The sequence below is a fragment of the Anser brachyrhynchus genome, assembly GCF_964034855.1.
Source record: "Anser brachyrhynchus genome assembly, chromosome: 5".
Lineage (NCBI taxonomy): Eukaryota > Metazoa > Chordata > Aves > Anseriformes > Anatidae > Anser > Anser brachyrhynchus.
In genome coordinates this window covers 49,229,018-49,251,573 of record NC_137699.1, presented here as the reverse complement: position 1 = coordinate 49,251,573, position 22,556 = coordinate 49,229,018, and the positions used below count along the sequence as shown (strand labels likewise).

General features: G+C 43.2%; 1 protein-coding gene across 4 annotated transcripts in view; it reads left to right on the top strand.

Annotated features, from left to right (window-relative positions):
• The window catches only part of CCDC88C (coiled-coil domain containing 88C), a 91,816-nt gene that overhangs the window by 23,354 nt on the left and 45,906 nt on the right, over positions 1-22,556 (top strand). For all 4 annotated transcript variants that reach the window (XM_080596251.1, XM_080596252.1, XM_080596250.1 and 1 more), the window contains exons 4-5: positions 14,328-14,397; positions 21,033-21,091. In XM_080596251.1, the coding sequence (XP_080452377.1) occupies positions 14,328-14,397; positions 21,033-21,091 (129 nt within the window). The remainder of the gene's footprint in view (positions 1-14,327; positions 14,398-21,032; positions 21,092-22,556) is intronic.

The following is a 22,556-nucleotide window of genomic DNA, read 5'->3' as shown; positions in this document are numbered from 1 at the left end:
CGTTAATTGTATATATGTGAAGAGAAGCACATTTGGTGGAGCAGATGCATTACAAACACATCAAAATATACATTTTAACATGTAATTACAAATTTATTGAATGAAAAGGTTACCCTTCACTAAAGATTCTGTATTAGAGTTCAGAATTTAAAGCTCATGTTTGGCTACTAAATGTATTTCTTTAAAATAAAAAATATAAAAAATCCAAGAGATGTCCAAAGGGAAACTAAAGAGCTTACACACCTAGTTCTGTGTAACTGAGACATCTCTAATCTATAGTAAGGAGTGGTGAGTTTCAAAGCAGTGGAAACCACTTTGCATTATGTGCATTCATAAAGAGGTGCTCATTAAAAATGCATTTTCAGTCACCACCTGTTATTTGTTTAATATGCTGTGTGCTTTGCTGCACTGTTGTATTTTTGTTGCTGCTCTCTTCCAAAGTGCATTATTCATCGCTTTGAACCATAGGGGTAGAAATACAGTGTGAACATCTGATTTGTGTAGTGGCCATTCCCCAAGGAAGGGCTCTAATGTCCATGTTTGTGACTAACTAGCAAAGCCTTTCATGTCATGTTTCTGTGAAGTTTTCATACCTTCTGCATACTGAAGATGCAATTAGGAGACTTACATCTGTGATGCTACAAGGAGACAGCAAGGGGGGGCTGCGCTTGAGTACATAGCAAAGGCCTCTTTACCCAAAGTGATTAATAAAGACTTCTTCGGGGGACAGTGGAGAGCTTTCTGCAGGTCCTTTGTGCCCCACAAGCCCTGCTTTCTCTCACAACTCCCAGCTGAGAATAAACACGTGTTGGGCTTAGTTTGGAGCAAGGTATATGCTGACCTGGCTCCTGTCTACTACAGTGAGCCTTGCTTTTCCTTTGCTGGGAAGAAAATTCAGAATTTCACCAAAACTTGTAAACAGTTTAGCTTTCCTGGCCCTTTACCAATAGGTTTACAGCTGTGTGCATTGGGAGGAGTTGATTCATGGGGAGCTGATTTAGAAGAACAGGTTTAAAATAAAACATGAAACCAACTCCCTCAGCTTCCCTACAATGTGGAGCCTTTGTTTGAGTTGTGTCCCTAAGGGAACAGCCGATATCTCTGGTACTGGTTTGTGGTCATGGAGCGTCAGCTACTACGTGTTTGTGCTCTCCTCCTAAAACCAGGGTATTTTATCAGAGCAGAAACTGTTTTCTGAGTTGCTGTCATCTGCTTTCCCTAACTGCTCCCAATCTTCTCCCATATGGAGGTAAAATGGGGAATAAAAAGCCTGATGAAACATGTTGTACACACTGAGCAACTATGCGTAGTGTTTTGCAAGATACTCCCTCTCTGATGGGGAGGAGTGGGGCATGGCAAAGGAATAAGTGGGTGGCCAAGTTTCTTTTTCTTACAGTTCGATGTGAAATTCTACATAACGTGTCCAGTGGGCAGGTTTTCCAGTGGGCAGGTTTCCTTCCTGTTCTTCTGTCCTCTGCATGTATCAAAAACCCTGCCACTGAACCTGGAGTTGTGCAGCTCTGAGCTGAATTTTGTTGGCAGCACCATTTGAAGAAGCTTGCTTAGTTCCTGCCCACGTTGTGCAGAGCTGATTTCAAAAGGGCTGCTGCCTGTACCTCAGGAGAATGGCTTGCAGTCAGAATTCACAAGGAATCGTGTATCTGCTCATCTGAAACGCAGCAAATGGTCTTTTTAGTTTCAGTTGTGCCTCTTTCTGTGTCACAGCTTAGAAATTGACATCGGTGACTGCATGTCAAGTCAGGGATTTTTTTTTTTTTTTAATGTTGTGCATGAAATTTCAATACTAAATTTTGGAGACCCAGCAGATCTCTCACGTACTTACACTAGCAGTAGAAATTGCATAGCTTGAAGGTCGTAAGTTCAAACTTCAATGCCTGATCTCAGGACCTTGTATTTATCAAACATGTTACCGTTGTGGAGATGCTGAACATCTACAGCTTATGCCAAGATTTATGGGAATGGTGAATTCACCGAGTGCTGCCGAGGTGCCGGAGCATCTAGGCTTGCATTCAGGTACCATATTATAACTCTGGGTGTGTTTTTGATTGTTTTCGAGGCAGTAAATGTCTGCTCCTCCCTTTAAAATCAGGGGGAGCCTCATGTTTTCCGAGCGCTCAGAAGTCAGACTCTTAGTTCAGATGCCCAGCTCCGAAGCATTAACTCTTACTGTGGGTTTGAAGAGCACAAATTGTTTTACTGCGGCACGTCTGGTGGTGAGTGGCTGCGCTAATTCCCATAGAGCTCCGGTTTCTGAGCAGCCATTCATCACTCAGCCAATTCATGATGCTCTCAGCAAAGAACAGGTTTGTCCAAGTAACTCAATGCCTCTGCCAGAGTATGTTTAAACAATGATGCAGAGCAATTTTAAGAAGTTACGTGGAAAGCTGTTAGTAAAACAGAACAAAAGAATCCTTACCGTACCACTTAACATCAACATTTTGGAGTTTGTAATGGGCCTGGCATTGCTCATTTCACTGGTGTATGGCTCGATCTCTTTGCCAAAGTTTTGTGCTTTGCTGAGGTGAAGCGTGTAAACCCTCTCTCTGCAGATAACATGCTGCTTGTGCAACCATTCTCTGATTTTTGTGCCCCTTAAAACTTCATCTGAAGCTGCCTCTAGGAGTCAGACTTTCTCTGGGCCATCAAGAAACCTCAGCACCCTGTGAATACTTGCTAGGCTTAGGTTTGCTGCTCAGGAGTTACAGCAATAGAAACGTCAGCATAATCTGTAGCTTTTAAAATTCTAATAATTCTTCTTACAGCCTGACACAACCCGCATGGGCTGGAAGACAGGAGGTGCTCCTGCTCTCTGCAGCCTGACGCTTGAATCCCTCTTGCCAGAAGCAGTCTGTCAGCAGGGTTTTACCCTCCCCTGCTTTTCTTTCAGCTAGCTGAGAGGTCAGCCCGGCGGAGTGGCACTCCTGTTGTTTGTGATCGGGTGGATGGCGAGCACAAGTCACTCGATACATCAGATTGTGTTTCTGTTGATTATGTTGCTAAAAAAGTAAACCTGAGCTCTGGCGATGTAGGTAAGGGATCCACATGCGAGGGAGCTTGGAAATTGCCTGGAAACATGTGGGTCTGCCACCTTTACATGCCGTTAAAGGACTCTGAAGATTGAGAAGTGTAATTGAAGAATGACACTATAATGTAAAAGGCTTTTACTTGTATGCGTAAAATTTGTGTCTAGCTCCATTCTGCTTTTTCTGCTTTTTAGCCTCAGTAGCTGCTTGTGTTTGGTGCTGTGTTTAGTGGTTCTTTTTGAAGCATTTAGATTGTTTTTAAACTTTTCCTCAGTAAACGTGAAGTCTTGAAAGTCACGTTTGCTTTCAGTTATAGGTGAGGCTTTTGTTATGAGCATGTGATCTATGAGCTTGTCTTTCAGGAAAACACCGAACATCACAGCTTGAGAGGAAATTGTATTTTGTTGACACAGAAAATCCCATGGTCAGAAGCCTTACAACTGGTGCAGCAGGAGCATTAGAGGTTAATCTTCCCTGGATATTAATAATAACATAGCTGCACAACGTACTGCTGTTTCTGTGACAGATGGCAGAAAGAAAGGACCTTCTAGGATGCGACTGCACATTTCGTGTTTTTTTTTTTTTTTTTTTTAAGATATCACAGGAATTCCTAGAGTGTTGTATGCCTTCAGTGTGCCATGACCACCAGCAAGTATTGATGAAGAGAAGTCAAAAGTGGGGAGAGAAAGTAATCTTTTAAAAAGCACAGAAAACACTTCATGCTGCTCTCTGTCAGAGGCACGTGGTTGCTGCTTAACTCGTCCGGAGCTGCCTGCTAGTGCTGCCCTGAGGGAGAGCCCTTGAGGGGAAGTCTGCGGTGTGAGGCAGGAGGGGGAGCAAAAAGGGCAAAGCTCTGCTGAATTCATCAATGGTACCAGCTATGAGTTAGCTGCACGACTCGCAGTAGATTACACAGATTGTATGAGGTGGTACTAATCAGTTGTTTCGGATACCTAAAGGAGCACTGTTAAGGACTGACAGGACTGGAAGCTCTCCCTGAAGAGTGTTTGCTTGAGGACAAGTGAGCACAGAAAATCCAGAAGGGAGGGGAGCGAGGATGATGTCAGAGCTCCTCTTGGAGCAGGGACCCTCTGTCTTCTTCCTGCCCTTTTCCATTTTTTTCGCTATTAATTTTTACTGCAGCTAGTTTCTGTGGTCTCTTTCTATTTTTGTTTGTTTACTTGTTTCTGACAGCATTGCAACCACAGCACAGTCCTAATGGTAAAACTGGCAGGTGACCCTGGTTGTGAGGAGTATTTTCTTCCAAGCAGTGCTCAGGTTACATTGTGCAAACCACACATGAAATTTGTTGCGCTTCTCTGCCTTTACAATGCAAGAGGCATCGCAAGCCTCTGAAATCCTCAGTGCGTTACCTGCCAGCGGTAAGGTGACTGCTGGCTGTGAAGAGAAACGCCCCGTAGGCTTGTGCATGGTAGAGCTGCCTGGTCTTTGAGCTGGAGCTTCTCCCTCCACTGTCCCTAGGGAAAAAACTTGGGGTCATTGCTTGCAGCAGCAGATCTCCTAGCTAAGGGCTGACTGGCGTTTGCTGAACTCACCAATATCAGATAAATTAGATAGTACTGGTAATGCGGCGATACGTTGTGGTAACGATAGTGGGTGTAAATTCTTCTACTTTAAAATAACTGTAAAGCTCATAGCATCACCTGCAGTAACACCCCTTAAGTTTTTCTAGCAGTATTTGACAAGGACATGCCTGAACCCAGAAGCCTCTCTCTCTCTACGTGACTGGTATTTGAGTTTTTAGTGCTCCTGGTAACTGCTGGGTAACAGGAGTTCGCCTGCAAGAGAACTCCCCGTGAGCAGATGTCACACCGTTGCCGGAGATGAGTAAGAAGCAAGCTCACGTAAACAGATGAGGAGTGTGCACGACCAACTTTGTTTTAACCTGCAGACATGATCAGTAGCACCACCTTTCTTTCCCTCCCTGCACTTCTCCCAGCCACCTCGTTTGTCCCAGGGCATCTTAGTGTCCGGTCGGGTGTCCTTGCAGGTGGGGACCGCTTGTCCCAACAGCTTCTCTGTTGTCCCCCAAGGCCAGCCAAAAGCTTGCCTCCACTGTAAATCCAGCATGTGCTTCTGTTCTGCTGTCTGCAGGGGCCACCACTGACTTCTTGCCCATGCTGCTTTTCTGTGTTGGAGCTGGACAGTAAGCTGCTTGGCACGGTGGTGGTGTTTGTGTGCTTTCTGAAACAGTTCCTCCTATAAGGCAAAGTCGCCAACGTAAACTGCACAGGCACAAGAACGTTTAAGCTTTTTGGAAAGTCATGCTTGAAAATATTTTTTTAAATCTTTGTGTGTTACAAGTAGTTTAAATTAAACTTGATTTTTTTTCTTTACACTTTATGTACGTGTTTTGGTGGTGGAGAGGAGAAGTGCTCGCGGGCCAGTTGCTCAGTTTTCTCTCTGGAATTTCTTAAGTGCTGTCACAACTCTTTTCTTTACTGGGGAAAAAAATTGTCTTGGGAAAAATTATCTTGGGTTTTACCTGAATTAGCCTGAAAGATTTCATGCCTTTCAAAGTGGACAATGTTAGCCAATTGTTAATTTGTTAACCAGTAACTCGTGTTTTATCACATAAAATCCCTGTAGGTCACCAGTGAATGGTGTCCATATATTTACTGATCCTCGGTGTTGTGTTTAATTTTCTTAACTTCTCCAGCACCATCCATTCAAGTTTCTGAAAATTGTTTACCAACGTAATGAGAATTAAAATCTTGTTTATTCAGGGAGTATTATCCGAAAAGGCTGAGCACGTCTATGCTTGTTTCTAAACATTTAACCGCTTTACATTCAGGCAAGCATGAGGATGTTTGGATGTAGTAAAGGCCAGGCAAGGCATTTTTTACTAACAGTAAGAAATGCTTTTCTGTGATGGCAATAAAGAGGGGTACTGAGACACTAGGCTATTACGCAGCATTAATAAGAGTGGCAGAGTAAAGCATCTTGTTTTGGAGGGAGCTAATGGACAGACTGCAAATTGCTAGTGAGCTCCTGCTTCAAACAGGACAGTCGCAGATTCATACCAGCCAACCTGCATGCTTGTTTGGCTTTTATTACCCTAGTCACTGATAAAATTTGAGTTGTGTATTTGTACTAAATTTGATTGTGTCTGCTAGGCCTTCTGTTTGCTACTAAAACGTTGTTCATAAGAAGCAGTTAGAAATCTTGAAATTATTTCATTCTTGTATACCTCTTCCTTCCCCCCATTCATTTTTGTAGCTTCACAGGTTTGTTTTCTTATTTAAACTGGCTTTGATTTGACTTTTCAGTATTTGTGCTAGAGAACCTCAAAATGCTTCTTGTCACAGATGCTTCTGGGATTAGCAGCGTTTTACAGAGCTTTTCCCAAGCTGCATCGTTCTTTTTCAGGCAGCATTTAGACTAGTAAATGACCTGATGATGCTAGGACAAGCGCACAATGTGTGCGTACTTACGCTATGTAGCTTCTGCTCATTATTCCCCTTTAGGAAGGTAGTATTGCTCTGATGGGTAACCGCTATTCCCACGTGTGCCCTTCTCTGACTCCTTTCTTTCACTGTACTTCTGGCTGCTGCTTTCCCTGGGCACAGTCCGTGTCTCTGTGATGGTCACATCAGCGGTTGTGTTGGAGCTCGTGGTGCTTTTTCTCATATTGTGGTTGGAATACAGATCTCTGGATCTGAACATCTAAGTAATCCCCAAACTCACTATATGCTTGCTCAAGTTAATATTTTTTCTTTTCTTCATGACAGCATAGAAATTTTATTAACAGATTCGATGCATTTTATCTGAGCAAGTATCATGTACCCAGTTAGGTGTTTACTGTGTCTCTTCCCTATGAACATAATGGGAAAATAAAAACAAAAAAACAGGATTTAGAAATATTTGCAGTAAGAGAAGTGGTAGAAAACATATCGTATACGTAACCTGTATAGAAACCCATCGGGTTGGTGTTCGTTTCTCAACTGGAAGTTCTATTTTAATATTGTAACTTCTGTTTTCATTCCAGTGAACAAAGGACAGTGGAGCAGAGCTTATCCCCAGGAGCTCTGCATGGCTAACATAATTTGGTATCAGGCTTCAGTGTTAAAAGCTGAGAAACACTTGATCAGTTTTAGAATTTAATGTGAAAACTTTTGGCTTTATTATTCGAGCAAAATATCCTTAAACTGTGTTTGGGAAAATTGACTTGTTTTTTATGTAAGTGACTGTGCTTGGTGCTGAGTTTCGGAGAGTTCGGAAGTGCTTCAAGTCTGCTCTGATGGGCAGTGGTGTTTCTTTTTCTTGTGTGTTAGGCTGAATTATTATGGTCCTTAGAGACCACCGCAGATTAGCTGGAAGCGTGTAGAACAGATGGATTGCATTTTAGCTGGTTATATTAGTAATGCCAAGTGACAGGCCTTTAACACACCACATTCCTCATTCCCTGTTACTGCATAAACCACCCCAGGACAGCTCTAAGGTGGAATAAAATACAAGTCAAGAGTAATTTGTCTGGACACTGTCATAAATATCTGAAGTCACTTGCACATGATTTGAAGAGAAAAGTTGAGGATAAATCAATAAGCTTTTCATTTTCAGCAGGTAGGTAAATCAAAGTGCTGCTGGCAATAGGAGCTGAGGGACCCAGTGCTCTGCAATTGGATTTTCTCTTCTCTGGGTCAAATCAATATTGCCTCTAGGCACAGCTACAGGGCTCTGCATTGTATTAAAATGAGTGATTCATCTTGGAGTCAGCCACACTAGGCTAGAAAATCTGCCACCATGTAGCCACTGAAGATTTTGCTTCATATTTTAGAAGCAAATGTACATATTTACATTTAGTTTAAAAAAAAATCTGCTTCCTCTGCAGCTGGGGCTGTGGGGGTGGCAGCTTCCGTGTTATTTATTCCACTGGGCTTGAAGTAAAACCAATTGTGTCCTAAAATGCTTTTTATATAAAGTACCTTTATTTAAATGCATACAAAACTCTTGTTGTGGGATGCAAACATGTGCACTGCAAATGATTTGAATCTATCTTAAAGCAAATGTTTTCATCAGGGCTTGCCTTGCTCTCTGAGGCGTGGAGTGATTTTGTTGTATGCTGCTCCTGAGTAGGTGATTTAACCAGTTCGTAAAGCAGTGAGAGAGTGCACAGTGGATCACGTCATAACCATGGGATCTTATTTTCATCGTCTTCCTCCATTGCTTGTTACTGTTTTGTCATTGGCCTATTGCATGTAAGTGACAAGGTCTCTGGATTGTACAGCTTGCAGCGAATGAGGTTTTACTCTGGTCTGGGACCTCTGATAAAAAGCAAAACCTGAGCCGTGACAGTCCTTGATGTAAGAATTGGGTGGATGATTGTGTCTGGGTCTGTTTGCTTTTTTGTTTGTTTTTAATTGTGCACTGTCCAAATTGCGGGTGTTTATTGTTTTGATCTGAATAAAACATGGTCTTACTCCTCTGTTCAGTGTATTGTCGTCACTTGGTTAGTTACCCACACCCTGCACATGCTGAGAATGGTTAAGACTAGGCATGATTCCTTCACATCCCCTCCCACTGAGATGCCAGCCTATGATTGTCAGAACTGATCGTTTTCAGATGAGGCAACAGTTATTTTAGTTGCTTTTGGATTTCCACATGAAGGATCTTTGAAGCGTGCTTTGTAGTTTGCTGTTTTTCAGAAAAAAAAAAAGCCCTTTTAAGACAGCTAATCCCCTAGTCCATCACCCAACGAATACAATTGTTGCAGAGATGAGCGAGGTTCTTAATCAAATTTTGTCACGTATATAACGTGTTGGCAGGGGAACAGCAGGTACTGAGTCACACACGTGGTGTCGTCAGGTGTGCTCGCATGGTAAGATGCACACAGAAAACGTCTCAACAAAAGATGGGTTTGTGTTTCACTTCCTTGTCATTACCCTGCTACAACTTGTTTCATCTTGTCTAATCTTTCGTGGGACCCTGTCATACAGTTTACAGTCTTGTTGTAAATCGTTTTCCTGACACCACTAATAACTCCTCAGATGATTACAAGAAAATAATAATAAAAAATATCTGAAGTTTGTATACAGTGGTAGATGAATTTCCTTCTTTTAAAGCATAACTTCCTTGTTGTAGGCTGCAAAGTATCTTGCTTTGTTGCATAAAAACAGAACTGGAAAATTTTAAAACTATTTGAGGGGAAAAAAAACCAAAACATATCTGAATTCATTCTTTAAAATATGTTTTAATGTTAAAATGTACTTATTGCCTGACTGTTCACTATTCAAGTTCTGTTTCCAGAAAAGCTTGAAATCGACCCTGAGCACACCTGGTGTAGGAAGCACCGACCCGTCCCATGTTTGTGGTAGTGTCCTATGCTGCCATCCCTGCCTGGCAGGCCCTGAACTGTGGACACTCACAGGGAGTTTATCAAAGTGCGTAGGGCCCCGCTCCCGGTGCCGTTTGGAGATCAGATCCATGCTGAGGTTATTGGAGAAAGGTGTCGACAGCGCTGCATAGGTAGGGCTCTGCTGAACTTTCCCATTCCGTGGGTCTGAGTTGCAGTTGAAATGTAAGCCTGTTTCTCTGGCCAGGGAATGTTTGCTTTTAGTGGTATAAATAAAGCTGCTGATGGTTTTTCCTCATGGGCATTTCAAGTAGGGAAGCACCATTTGGCTCCCAGTCAGCTGGGCAATTAGCATTTTATAGCCAAGCAATATACTTAAATGGAATGGCTTGGCTTGAGCATTGAATTACAATGGCCAGTAGACTGCTGTTCTTCTTACATAATTTATTTGGGACTCGCTTCTTGTTTAGCTTTCAGGCAGAGGTTAATTTAATTCCGCATGGGAAGCTCGTAGTTACTTTACATTGACGCTGTGCTGTACTGTGGCACAGGGAAGAGTTTCTGTGTAAAGCTTATATTTGCCTGGTCTCTGAGCCATGGGAAGGACAGTTTTACTTACTCCTCTCCTAGCAGTGCATTCTTTGCTGGAACCATTGGCATGCTTTCACTGGCATTTAAAAACACAGCCAAGAATGATACCTTAAGACCATTTTCTTCCATGCTGTTGCGCATGTGTTTTGAAGGAGTAAATGTGTATTATGGGCCCAGGAGATTTTGTTCCTACAAAATTACAAGGGGGCCATTTACCCTGTAACGGGTAAATAAAGTGTTAATACACGACTGTGGGGACTTGAGAGTGAGAGTTGCCGCTGCATATCTTCTAATGACCCAAGGCAGACAGCACATACCCTGCGTGTGTGATCTTGGAAAGATAAAAACAGCAAGTAAAACATGCCTCAGCACTCCAGAGACAAATTGGAAGCTCTCTGACTGAGGGGATGAGGTTGCTGCAGTGTGTTTGTTCATGTTCTTAATAAGCCTAAGGGCTTCACTCAGCGCTTACAGTTTTATCAGGGATCTTGTATGTGTCTTGATTTTCTCCTAAAGCCCTCGACTTGTAGAGTCTGTGTGGGGGAATTTTGGCTTTTTTTTTTTTTTTAAGCTCCCTTCTTAGGAAAGTGACTGCAAATGTGAAGCAAGTGTATGCCAAGGGCTCAGAGGTCAGAAGGCTACTGCCGAGAACACAGCATTTATTTACGTTTTAAACTCGTGATTCCTGGGTAACTTAAGAGTATTTTTGGATCCTCAGGGTGCCGGTGTGGAGTTCCAAGCTACTTTCAGCAAAACTCAGGCTTTGGCAGCCAGACTTGCTCCCCGTTGCTCCTGTCTGCTGGTTGTTTCAGCCTGCCTCACTCACTGCTGCAGGCAGGCCCGGCAGAGAGCAAGGGCTGAAGAGGCGGTTTGACCTGCGCATGGGAAGCTGTCCCGCTGGATACAGGGTCACGTAACTCCCCGTGCAGAAACCTTGGTGGGCTTTTCCTATTGGGTTTGGGGAGTCTGGCTCAAGTGGCTGCCAGTATTTCTATTTTGTGATGGTAAGCGATGACCTGCTAACTAAAAGCATCAATTCCTGCCGCCATCGCTGCTGACAGAAGAGCTTAGATTTTGGACAAATCCCTTCAAGTTTAAAATATCCTCTTTGGAAGAGGATTTCAGGCACCAACAGGAGCTGTGCTAATGCCTAATCATGATCTGTTTTGAATTGTATTCCTTAAATAAGACTGCTGATAGCAACACTGTTTTGTCATGGAAATCTCATTAGCAGCAGTTAAAAAAAAAAAAAAGGCAAACAGTAGTGTGGGAAAGATGATTCCTAACGTGCAGTTGCTGGCCTCCAAGCTGGTTAATGGCCTCAGTGTAAAGCTGACAACTCAAACCCTAATTGTTTTAATAATTAGGGAAATTGTTACCATATGTTGTTGCTGTAACCTTTACCGTTTTAATCAAGCTTTCCTTGTGCTGTAAAAATGATTAAAAGGTCTCTCACAGGAGAAATTAGAATTTTTGCTTGTATAGTTGTTCTCTGGAGTATTGTGGGGTTTTGTGGGCAATTTAAAGTGCTTGCAAACCTTGCTTTGCTCTGCAGCAGCTCCTGCCTGCCCCTGGCCATGCCGTGCATCTGAGGGAGAACAAATCCACGAATACACGGCATCCCTGCCTTCGCTCTTGTGACTCAGAGCTGTGTTGGATTCCACGCGTAACAGCATCCTTTACATAATACAGTCGCTTGCTGCCCTTGGGGGGAAATGTCACATTTTATCTGCTGTTTATTTCGCTGATGGGGCTCCAGCTGCGCGTCCGGGTTAGCCCAGTGGCTGGTGTAGGAGCTGGTTGGCTCTGTGGAGCGCCTTGATCCGTGGTGAGGGGTCACAGCTTGGTGGGGTTAAATGTGAGGGTTTAAGCAATGCGTCTGAGGCACCATCACATTATCCCAGCTATTGAATCACTCCATGTCAGCTGAGCCTTAGTAAATTTTTGTGGTTTTAGCCTGTATAAAATCAGGGGTATAATTCATCAGCATCGATGTAAGAGTTTTCAACTAACACACTTCAGCTCACCCTTGTAGCCGAGTGGTGTGTTGATATATCTCACTTAACAGAGGGTAGTTCACTAAACTGAAGTAACTTTATTTCTGTGATTCTTCCCCCATCTTGAAAAATGAGGGCAATGGCATTGACCCTCCTTTATAAAGCACCGAGATCTACCAATGAGCTACACAACGTAAAGGCGTTATCGCAAATAATAATCTTAAGTGGAGGCGTTTAAATGATGAAGATAGTTATCTGTGTATTTTAAAAATAAACAGATCAGCGTCTCACCTCTTGCAACAATTGGGATCTTTCAGTCTGAATTAAGAAATCACTCCTCACAGCTTCAGGGCCGTTTCTGCTTGCGTTCAGCTCCTGCCAGATGCGAGGTTCAGGCAGCCCCGGGGGCGTGCAGGCATGGTTATGTTGGATGGTATACTCGCAATAATTTTACGGGAGCAGTGCATGGGAATGTTAACAGCAGAAAGGTTAGCCGTAATGTCCTTTGTGTCTGCGGGTTAAGTAGCTGGCGATCTGATGATTACACAAAGACAAACTGAATTCTTTATGCATTCCTGCCTCAGTGCCACTCCATGCGCTGGGTGACTGGAAACAAAATTCTCCTTTTTTTTTTTTTTGCCATGGAAATCGCTGGTTAGAGCCCAATACTTTGGCATATGCAAATTTTGAATTTGTTTAAAGCCTTGGTGCCCCCCTGTATTGCCATAACAGATATTGCTCTGTGTTCTTACGAGCGACGTGGTTTGCAGCTGCTTGGATAACAGGTGCAAACAGACTTCTGTTTAACGTGCACAAAGTGTAAAATGCATTTGGCTAATGGCTCAACAAATGCCTGGCCCACATTAGCCAAACTGCACATTACATGAAGATCTGTAGAGCCTGCCTTCTTAGCAGCACCAAAACCCCTGTCAGCTGTGCTGCTGAGATATTTCTACTTTATCCGGAAAGTTACTGCTGAGGAGTGTATTCTGAGCATGGATTGGAGGGGGAAAAATGATGTGTGTTACGTCCAAAACTTTTTTAAAAAAAGCATCCACTCTGATTACTTATCAGATGCTGCAGGCTCACTGGAATATTTCCTCTTTCAATCAGGTTTAATTTTTCTTCCTACGGTAACTTTGAAAGCAGAGAAATAACAACCCAGTAACTTGGAGAGGAAGTGTTCAGTGAATGGGTGATTGTTTTAGGAAATGTGTGCCTGTGCTTTGTGCCTGGCTGCAGTGTTTTTTCCTCTGGCGCTGAGGATTTCACAAGTTTTAAAGCGTGAGCCCTCCCCATGGCTGTGGGGGAGTCTGGGATGTGGAGACAAGCGAGGAAAGGGCACCTGCCAAACATTTGGTAGAGTCATATGGGGAACCTTTGTTTCCTGAATCCCAGCACGGTGCTTTCAGCACACAGCCATTTTCCTCCCAGTCTTTTTATGCGAAATAAATACTTGCCAGCACAGTGTTTTATTCCAGTCATCGCGAACGGGTGCTAGTAACTGCAGGTTGAAGCTAGGAACCGTACTGCTGTGCTCAGTATGTTACAGAAAATTACTTGAGTGCGTGGCTGAATACAGCACTGTACAGAGTTCCCTTTGCAGTGTATTTTTTTGTCCACCTTTGGGCATTTTGCCTGCCCCAGGGCTTGTAGCCTTTCCTCTCTAAGCCTGCTCAGTCATTTCAGAGTAGCTTCAGGCAGCTGACATTTAAGTGATTCTGACCGAACAATGCACCTCCCTTCCTTATCTCCCCCCAAGATAAAAGGACATTTAAATGAGGTTCACAACATTATTAAACAAATGTGTTTTTTCTCCCCATTAAAAACAAAGGAAGCAAATCTAGGACTTTAAATCTGTTTTCTCTGAGCAGTGCAAGAAGTCTGTTCAATAGCTTTCCCCCCACACCCACTTCCCAAGCCCATCATTAGAATCTCAGACCCATGAAATGATTTGACCAATTATTTGAATTACTCAAACTTCACAGACAGGCTTAGGTGCCTTTGATGAGCCCGCTGCATTTGTACGCCTTGGAACATGACAACAGCTGTATGTTGAACATCAAATGAATACAGGTCATGCCTGGGGTAAAGGCATGACTGATGGGTGTGCCTGGCATGGCTGTGCATTTATTTTGATTAGTACCATGGGACCCTCCAAGTTCTCTCTCCTCCATTGGTAAAAGAGGCGTTTAGTGTATGTTAGCTGTGCAACCTGATGCCATCTTCAAATAGGGATTTCTCTCTCAAGTGGGGCTTCCTCTTGTGACCTCTGAACTGCCAGTATATTAAAGGCTTTGTAATCGATGGAGCTCTGTATTCTTTGTGGCATGATTGATTGGGATTCCTTCACACTGAACTTTGTTGTTCTCTTTTGTTTAGGAAGTCCTCCAGCAGCTGATCGTAATGAATTTACCAAATGTTCTAATGATTGGCAAAGATCCTCTTTCTGGTGAGTAGTTTGTTGGGTTCTTCACCTCTCCCCCGTGCTAAATGAAGTCTGTATTTGTTTTATTCTACTTACCTGTGTATACAAGTACAATATCTGATACGTTTGCATATGTCTTGCAAATATACACTTATATACACATGATAGCGAGTTCTTGCCAAAGCCAGGGCAACAACTGTTTGCTTGAAAGTCATGTCTCTTCGCTTGTTGCTGCAAGTGATCAAGAGCACAGTCTGCCATAGAAGAACCATTTGTCCTCCTAGTTTTCATCTCTGATGTAGCACAATACCAATGCCAAGGACAGTGAATCTATTTTTACCAAAGAAGGAAAAATGAATGAACCCTGTCAGCAGTGACGGGGCATGACATGGTAACCAGCATCTCCAGAACAAACAAATGGCAGAAACCTTGGCAGAAAATTTCATTGTGCTGCTCTTGGCAGCTGTAGTGTATGTACATACACAAAGGGATTATATCAGAAAAGAATATTAACTTACAGATACTGGGTCACTGAAACTCAGTCCTGACACTTTTGCAGTAAAATCAAGCTGAGAGTAAGGTACCCACTTCTTCAACAAGCACAGTAAACTCTGAAATGCCAGTCTTAATTTTTCTGTACGGGCTACTGTTACAGCTAAAGAAAATATAAATGTAAGAGCTGTTGCTTTTCTCAGTCATATGGACAGTCAACAAAAGCTGGGGTGCTAGCTAGCATCGAGAATGCTTCTGAATAGAGATGTCTGGGCCAAAAAGGCAAACTCTGCTGGCTGTGTCAATGGGAAAGGCTGTCTGGCTTCTTGCAGTGGCTGGTCCTGAGTGACAGCTGGCAGGAGGCTCACAGCGCAGTAACCACAGCGTTGGTTCCTGGGGAAGCTGCACACTTGAAAGCTGTCGTGTACTAATGTATAATTTCCCACCGTTGACTTGGTGCTTGTCAGCACCTTAAATCAATCTTTCTTTGAAGAAAGCACCTGATGTGTCTCTTGTAGGAAAGATATTGGCCAGCTCCTCTAATTACAACCAGACGTTTGCCTTACGTTCTGACATCTTTTGAAATGTGGTCTTCTCGTTGTTTTTTTTTTTATTTATCTGTCCCTGACTTACTGTTAACGTTATTTAGGAGAACATGAGAAAGAGGATAAAGAATGTGAGAATATAACAGTTAGATGGCAGAAAATGACGGGATGTGTGTGTATTAAAAACATGAAGTTCTTGTTTAGCCATATTACATACTGCTTTTGAGAACCAGTTACAGCTTAGGCACTGCACAGGTAGCTGTTGTGCAAAGGAAGGCTTGAGATGTGCTTGCTCCAAAGAACATATGCAAATAGACTTTTGGGGAGAGGATTTCAAAAGAAGCTTGTCTTAATCTTACCCTTAGAGGTAAGGGAGAATGTGCTGAAGGAATGGTTAGGGAAATAAAGAACTAGGGGAGTTTTCAGAAAGAGACCTGGCTCAGGGCTGATGGGAAGCCTGGAAAGTAGCAACAGGGAGGAGAGGTCTGCAGAGGCGTTACTAAAACCAATAGAAAGCAGCTCACAAGAAAGCCTAATGCAGGAGTAGGCTGTGTTGCGGGTGAGTGGTAACTGTTGGACTTACGTCTTTGTTGCTGAGTGTTTTGCAGGGAAGAGTGAGAGGAAGGCAGTGACACATGGGAGGAAAAGAAAGTGAAATGAGATATTCTTTCTGTCAGTGAGAGAGCTAAAGGAGGGCTGCAGATTGAATAGAAATGTGAGGACAAAGCAGTCGTCAGCATGGGAAATGGTGCTTTTGGCATGAATACAGAGAAACCCCAGGGAAAGCTGACAGAGGAGTGAGGAGGCTGGGCATGACAGCAGTATGGGGAGAAGAGATGAGGCAGATATGAATTATCGGAGGCTAATGCTTATAAGTGATAAGAATAGTAGAGGAGAAACCTCTTTCTGTCAGTGGTCCAATTCAGGACAGAGTTGGGGAAGCAGGGGAAGGAAGGTCCTGGAGGGAGCATCTGCAGAGGCAGTGCTGGGCGAGGGGCTGTGGGGAGCAGCTGAGGCTGGAGGCTGAAGTCAGGCAGGCAGACTGGAAGGGGTGGATCTCAGAGGCATTGATCAAATCCCAGTTTTTGCTTTCCCTATGTCATAGGTAAGGTAATCATAGAATGGCTTGGGTTGGAAGGGACCTTAAAGATCATCTAACTCCAACCCCATATCTGAATGAAAGATACCTCTTACCTAGAGGAAGAAAAAATTATCATATAATCACATTCTTGGAAAACATAATACGTTGTTGTGTACTGTTTGAACTGGGATGGCTCCTAATGACTGTATTAATTCCATAGATCCTGGACCAGAGAGCTGCTAAATTGTTCCATGTGATTCGCTCTGTAATAATTTTAGTGATTTCTTCCTTGTAATGAGCCCACATGATGTTTTACTAAGCATGTTTTTCAGAGCTGTCTGTTCACCAGTGCAATCTGCAAATTTCACTTTGTCCTAAAACAGCCAAAAGTGGTGTTACATGTTTTAAATTAGAAACTGCACAGCTCTAAAGCTGAGAATGCTGTTCTTGCTATGTAGCTCCCATTTGGCACTCAACACTTGGGACTACGGAGGGCTTCTGCAGCTGTATTTGGAACATGAGACTATTGAAAAGACAGAGCCACTGCTACTAAAAATGCGGTTGTAGTTGGGCTTTTGCATAGGAGATGGTGCATGTCTACTAGGTTTAGGAGCTTTACGAGCTTCCACGTACTCTAAATCATTTTGTTCCAGGCTGTGGCAGGTTTGCCTACTGCAGTTCATTTGTCCCATAAGCATTACAATTACAAAAAGTAGTTAGTGAGAAGATGAAGTCTTTGACTGTTTTGTAGAAAGTAGGGAGCTGAACAGAAACCTGGAAGTTTAGTTAAAGAATTTAGAAAACTTTTCCGGGAATATGACTTGCAAAATCATGCATCTGACATTACAGGACTTACTCCTCTCACTATGCTGTGCAGTAGACAACTACTACCATTAAACTTCCTCTCTGTTTTTGTCTTCCTCTAAGGTTTTTATTGAACAGTCTTTTCAATTTGCTACTGCACCACCAATTCCTTGTGTTCAATATGAAAATCATCAGCATATTTTTCATCAGACATGGTTCTTTGGGGGCAGGGGGCATTTAACTTCTTTCAGAACAAGAATGGAAATGAGGTCTTGTTTGCCTGATGTAGGCTCATTTCTGTCACTTCAAAACAGAAAACTTTGCTATTTAGATCCCCTTTTCATTTTACATGCGAAGTTTGTGAATGAGCAAGCTGCAGATCCCTGCTAGTAAATATCTATAGAAACTGTTTTTCATTAAAATCCTAAAAGATGTGTGCTCCCACTGGGGTATTTTTTCATGTCTGGTTTCCTTCCTCATTTTGTTTCATAATCCTCCAGACACACAAAGGTTCATAAAGTATGAAGTTAATAACAAAACACTGCCTAAGTAGTGTAAATTTAGAATTCAAGCTTTTCTTATCCAGGATGTTGCTACAGCTGGGAAAAACAGCAGTTGTGTGCTTCACCCCTTCCCAGCTTCTTCACAGATCCACTGGCTGCTGCATGTAGCACTACACAAAATATCATTCTCTCTTGCCTGCTGGAGGAAAATTATAGTAGGAAAGTACATAAAGAAGCTTCACAGGCTCAAAATTTCTTGTTTTTGGGCTCTTTCGCTTTTTTTTTCCCATTTTCTCTTACATCTTTCCTTCTCCTCCAACCCCCCTCTAATTTTTTCAATCTTCTGTATCATCTCTGTACCTTCATCCTCATTTTTTGTTGTCTCCTAATCTCTTTGCCCGCCTTCTCCCTGAATCATGCCATCTGTTTCTCGCCCTCTGTCTCCTGCGAGAGCAGAGGGGCCTCCTGGCCCGGCGGCACAGGGCGGCTCCTGGGGCACACAGGTGGTGTTGGCTTTTTCCCCCTTCCAGACAACCCGCTGCTGGCAGCAGATGGGCTTTCTGCACGTCCCCAGGTTGCTGGCTCCATCGCAGGCCCAGATATGTAGCCTGCAAGCAGCCGCCCTGGAGTTCTCAAAAAGGTGTTAAAAAGGAAGGAAAAAAAAAAAAAAAGACAAGCACCACCTTTTGTTAGCACCTCTCTGTTTAGGTGCTAATTGAATCCAAACCGTTGGCTTCAGCTTGTGGATATCTGTCTGTCGAGAGCTGCCCCAGACCTAAGCGCTTGCTTCCTAGGTTGTAGGAGCACGCTTCTGGTAAGGTCAGCTAATAAGGCTGCCAAATGTTAGCGTTTAAACAGTAGCAAACTAATAAACTCGTGATTGCCTTCAGTCTTTTACTTTCTCACTGCTTTCCATAAGCTGCAGTGTAGCTTTCCCTGCCAAAGGGACTTGTGTCTCCCCGGGGTTCTTTTTCTGATGGGAGAGCTCAAGTGGGGACGAGGTCTCTAAGTGGTGTTTCCAGGCAAGGTCAGTCCCTGATGGGAGAGCAGGCTGACCTCGTTAAGTTACCCTGCTAACGGTATTTCACCTCACAGGGTCATGCAGCATCAGCAGTGCACATCTGTTAGCTCAAGGAGAGGAAAACAAAGCCTATTGCCTTTGGTGCAGACAGTGTGGTTTGAATGGCTTAAGAAACTTGCCTGACTTTGGGATATATAGATGCACTCGTTGGAAAATAATTTTCTAAACCGAATAATTCCAAGCCACCAGGCCCACCTGGAGGACAGCTGTGATGCTGTGGTGCGTGGATTGGGTTTGGGGACCCATAGGATTAGAGCACCTGTCTGGCATGATCTGGAGTCAGCAGCCGGGTGTCTTCTCCCAGTACCTTCGGTCTCCTGGAGCAGATGTTTCAGTATGTCTGGGAGAAACAGAGGGCCACCGCAGTCACTCGCTCTCCTTCACCTAGCAACTTGCTCTTGTGTCCCATGGGTGTGCTCTGCATTTAATACCTAGTCTGGATCTGCTCTGAAACTGATGCAGAATGAAACCAAGTGCTGAAACTCTAACAAAAACTCCACTTTGGGGGGGCGGGGAATTCTTCTGATCACACTTAGTATCTCCTTGGGCTAGTGGTGTTGCTGCAGGAACTGTTCATGAAGTAGCAGATCTCTTGTTTTTTTTTGTGTGTGTGAGATACTGAAATGTTATTTGTATATTAGATTGTAAATTTTCAGAAGGGAATAAGTCAGATACGTTGCTGGATGTGGGGAGAGGGATCAAGGCAGACTATATGTTTTTCAAAACCAATTTTCAAATATTCTACAGGGAAGCGAACAATGAAGTTGTTGAAAAGTTGTTAAACAAGTGAGGTACACCTAAGGCCTGCGCAGAGCACTTCTCTTTTAAAAGGACATGAGAAAACAAATTATTTCCGAAGCTGTCCACGTGCTGCTCTGTGAGGTTCTCGGGCTGCAAGGAGGCCCCGTGGTGGCCGCGGTCAGTATGGGGCCATGGGGCCGCGGGTCGGTGCAAGGCCGGCCGCCCAGCCTTGGTCCCACACGTGGCGCTGACAGGCTGCCGGCCCAGCCTAGGGGCACAGCGTTGGTGTGGGGACACGGTGGCACTCGGAAGTCGCCATCTTGTCTGCTCAGCGCAGGGTACGAAGTGGAAACGTTTATCCCACAGTTATGTACCCTGTGTCAGGAAACAGTCATATAGGGATGAGAGAGAACTGTACATGGCCCATTTGTTTCTATCCTGTTCCCCTGTGTGGATGAAGACTGGCTTTTCCTGAACATCTCATTTTGAACCTCGGTTCTTTTATAACTACATAATGAATTTTGATCCTCTGTGAAGCTCCTTGGCATCCACCTCCCTGCATTGCAGGGCACCTTTGATGCACCTTTGATATACATAATTTTCTTTACCGCCCAACAGTCCACACACAAATTTTGTTGAAAGAAGATCTGGAGCTGGCTCAGAGCCACACCAGTTTCCCGTGTGTGGCTTCTTTTCTCCTAACCTTAGGAGGTGGCGCGGGGCTGTCGGCTGCAGCAGGGTCCCCTGCGGTGACAAACCTGCGTGTCCCTCCTCCCCCCCGTGGTTCCAGAGCATATGGCTAGCTGCCTCTCCTCCCTTCTGCAACGCTCGTTTTTCATCCCTCTTAGCACATGGGGCTTGCGCTTCAAAGTGAGAACACGCTTTGATGCAGAACCAGAGGCAGCATTAGTTGCTGAGTATCTCTCTAAAGAGAGGATTTATGTGCACAGAATGGCCTTCGTTTTTTGGGAACACTGAGCAGTAACTACAGACGCAGAATTTAGGATGAGTTTGTCTTTTCAGAGTAACTGTCCTTCGCCTTCTGCCCAGGGTGTCTTTTGGCTTGTTTTTGTTTTTCACCCTTGTTAATCACAAACCAAGGGACAAGTATTGGGCATGTGCATAAACCGTATAAAGGAAAAAAAAAAATTTTTACTGCATGAGCCAAAAAAGAACTCAGAAAATGTGAGGGTAGCACATGGGGGGAAGTCTTGTTGGATTTGGGATTTTAAATAATCCATAAGAGTTGTACTGTCATATGGGAAGTATGGTAACAGTATAATGGGCACATATCTCAACAGGCATTTGTCCAAAGAAGGTATTTCTCTTAAGGAGGATATTTTGGAGATGATGATTTGCAAGTACTTAATTTATGTTGCACATATATACTGATTCCCTTTTTTCCTTTCTAGGTAAAAGTATGGATGAAATTAAGAAGCTGCTGTTGTTGGTTCTGGGATGTGCTGTGCAGGTGAACATTTAAAGGCTTTAAAAATACTGGCTTTTGAATCTTTGGAGTCTTTTGTTATTTCTGGGCTGAGAAAAGCCACCCAAAGATCACTGCTGTATGAAAAAATCCCCAGCTCAAGATAAATTGTGAACTAAAATTGTGAAAAAACACAATAGGTGAATGAAGTGAATGCAGGGAAAAAGCACAGGGAAAGGAAGCACAGTTTGTGGCAGAGTAACCTCAATGTTACCAACATTTAAATCAGATGCAGGATAAGTACTCTTGCAACTAATTAGCCAACTTTGATAACAGAGTGTGAAAAGATAAGCTTTGAACAGTGTTCTTGATATCAAGATTGGTGGTTTATTTTCTTACTATTTGGAAATGCGTGTGTAGTAGTACAAAACAAATAGATAAGCTAACAGTCTAAACATTTGTTTAATGGAGCCTGATTTTGTTTGCATAATCGTTTGATTGGATGTAGATATGTAGAAAATCTGAGATGAATAACTACTTTGTATATTCATGTGGGGATTTTTATGTGGCATTTGTTAAAATAAATGGATGGGCAATGTATATGGGAAAATCCCCAGAAATAGGCGACAGTTACCAGATAAAGAAATCAGTGTTCTGCCCACCAAACCTCCCTGGTAGTAAACAATAGACGCATCGTGGACTAGCCTTTGCTTATAATTGACCTTGTTTGTAGGTCTGTCTAGTGTTTTTGTCATGCCTTAGGACACTTACCCTGCTCAGCTATGTCAAGTCAATTATGTCAGAGTAACACTGTCTTCATATGGCTGCTCTGAACTTCATCTCAGTGCTACATTGCAACACAAAGAACAGAGGTCTGATTTGACAAGCTGTTGTGCATCCTCAGTCCCCATTTACAGTTCTGAGGTTCTTCCCAGTAACATGAGTGGTGAGACTCAGAAGCAGACCCCAAAGGGACACTGCAGAAAAAGCAGTTAAAAAACTTTAATGTTTAACTTTTCTATTGCCATCCTGTAACCACTGTGCATTGTAATGTAATTAGTGTACAGTTCCTGATATATTGATAGCAGATGTCTGACTTTAAAAACTTTTAGTGAAAGATTTACTAAACTGTTTGTCTGAAATGTCACTCGTTTTTATCCAGAAGGTTTCCCAAGCCTGCTTTTTATCTAAAGCACATGTTGATTTTGTCCAACAAGCAAAGCAAAGCATTGATGTGAATAGTATCTAAAGAGATGCATCTTTTTTCATTGCCAAAGCCATGCGAAATGCAAACAGGAAAGCAGACAGGTTAAATGATGCAATGTAAATGTAGGTCTTGTACTCACCTGGTTTATGTTTGTGCAGCTCCATTAATGAAGCTGTGATAATTTCCTCCAGCTGTTGCCCCACCTCTTGGTCTCTTTGCATTTTAAACTTGTTTATAAAGAGCAAAACCAGCCTTTTAACTTAGCCTTACTTGTACTGACTGTAAAAGACTTGAAATAATTTA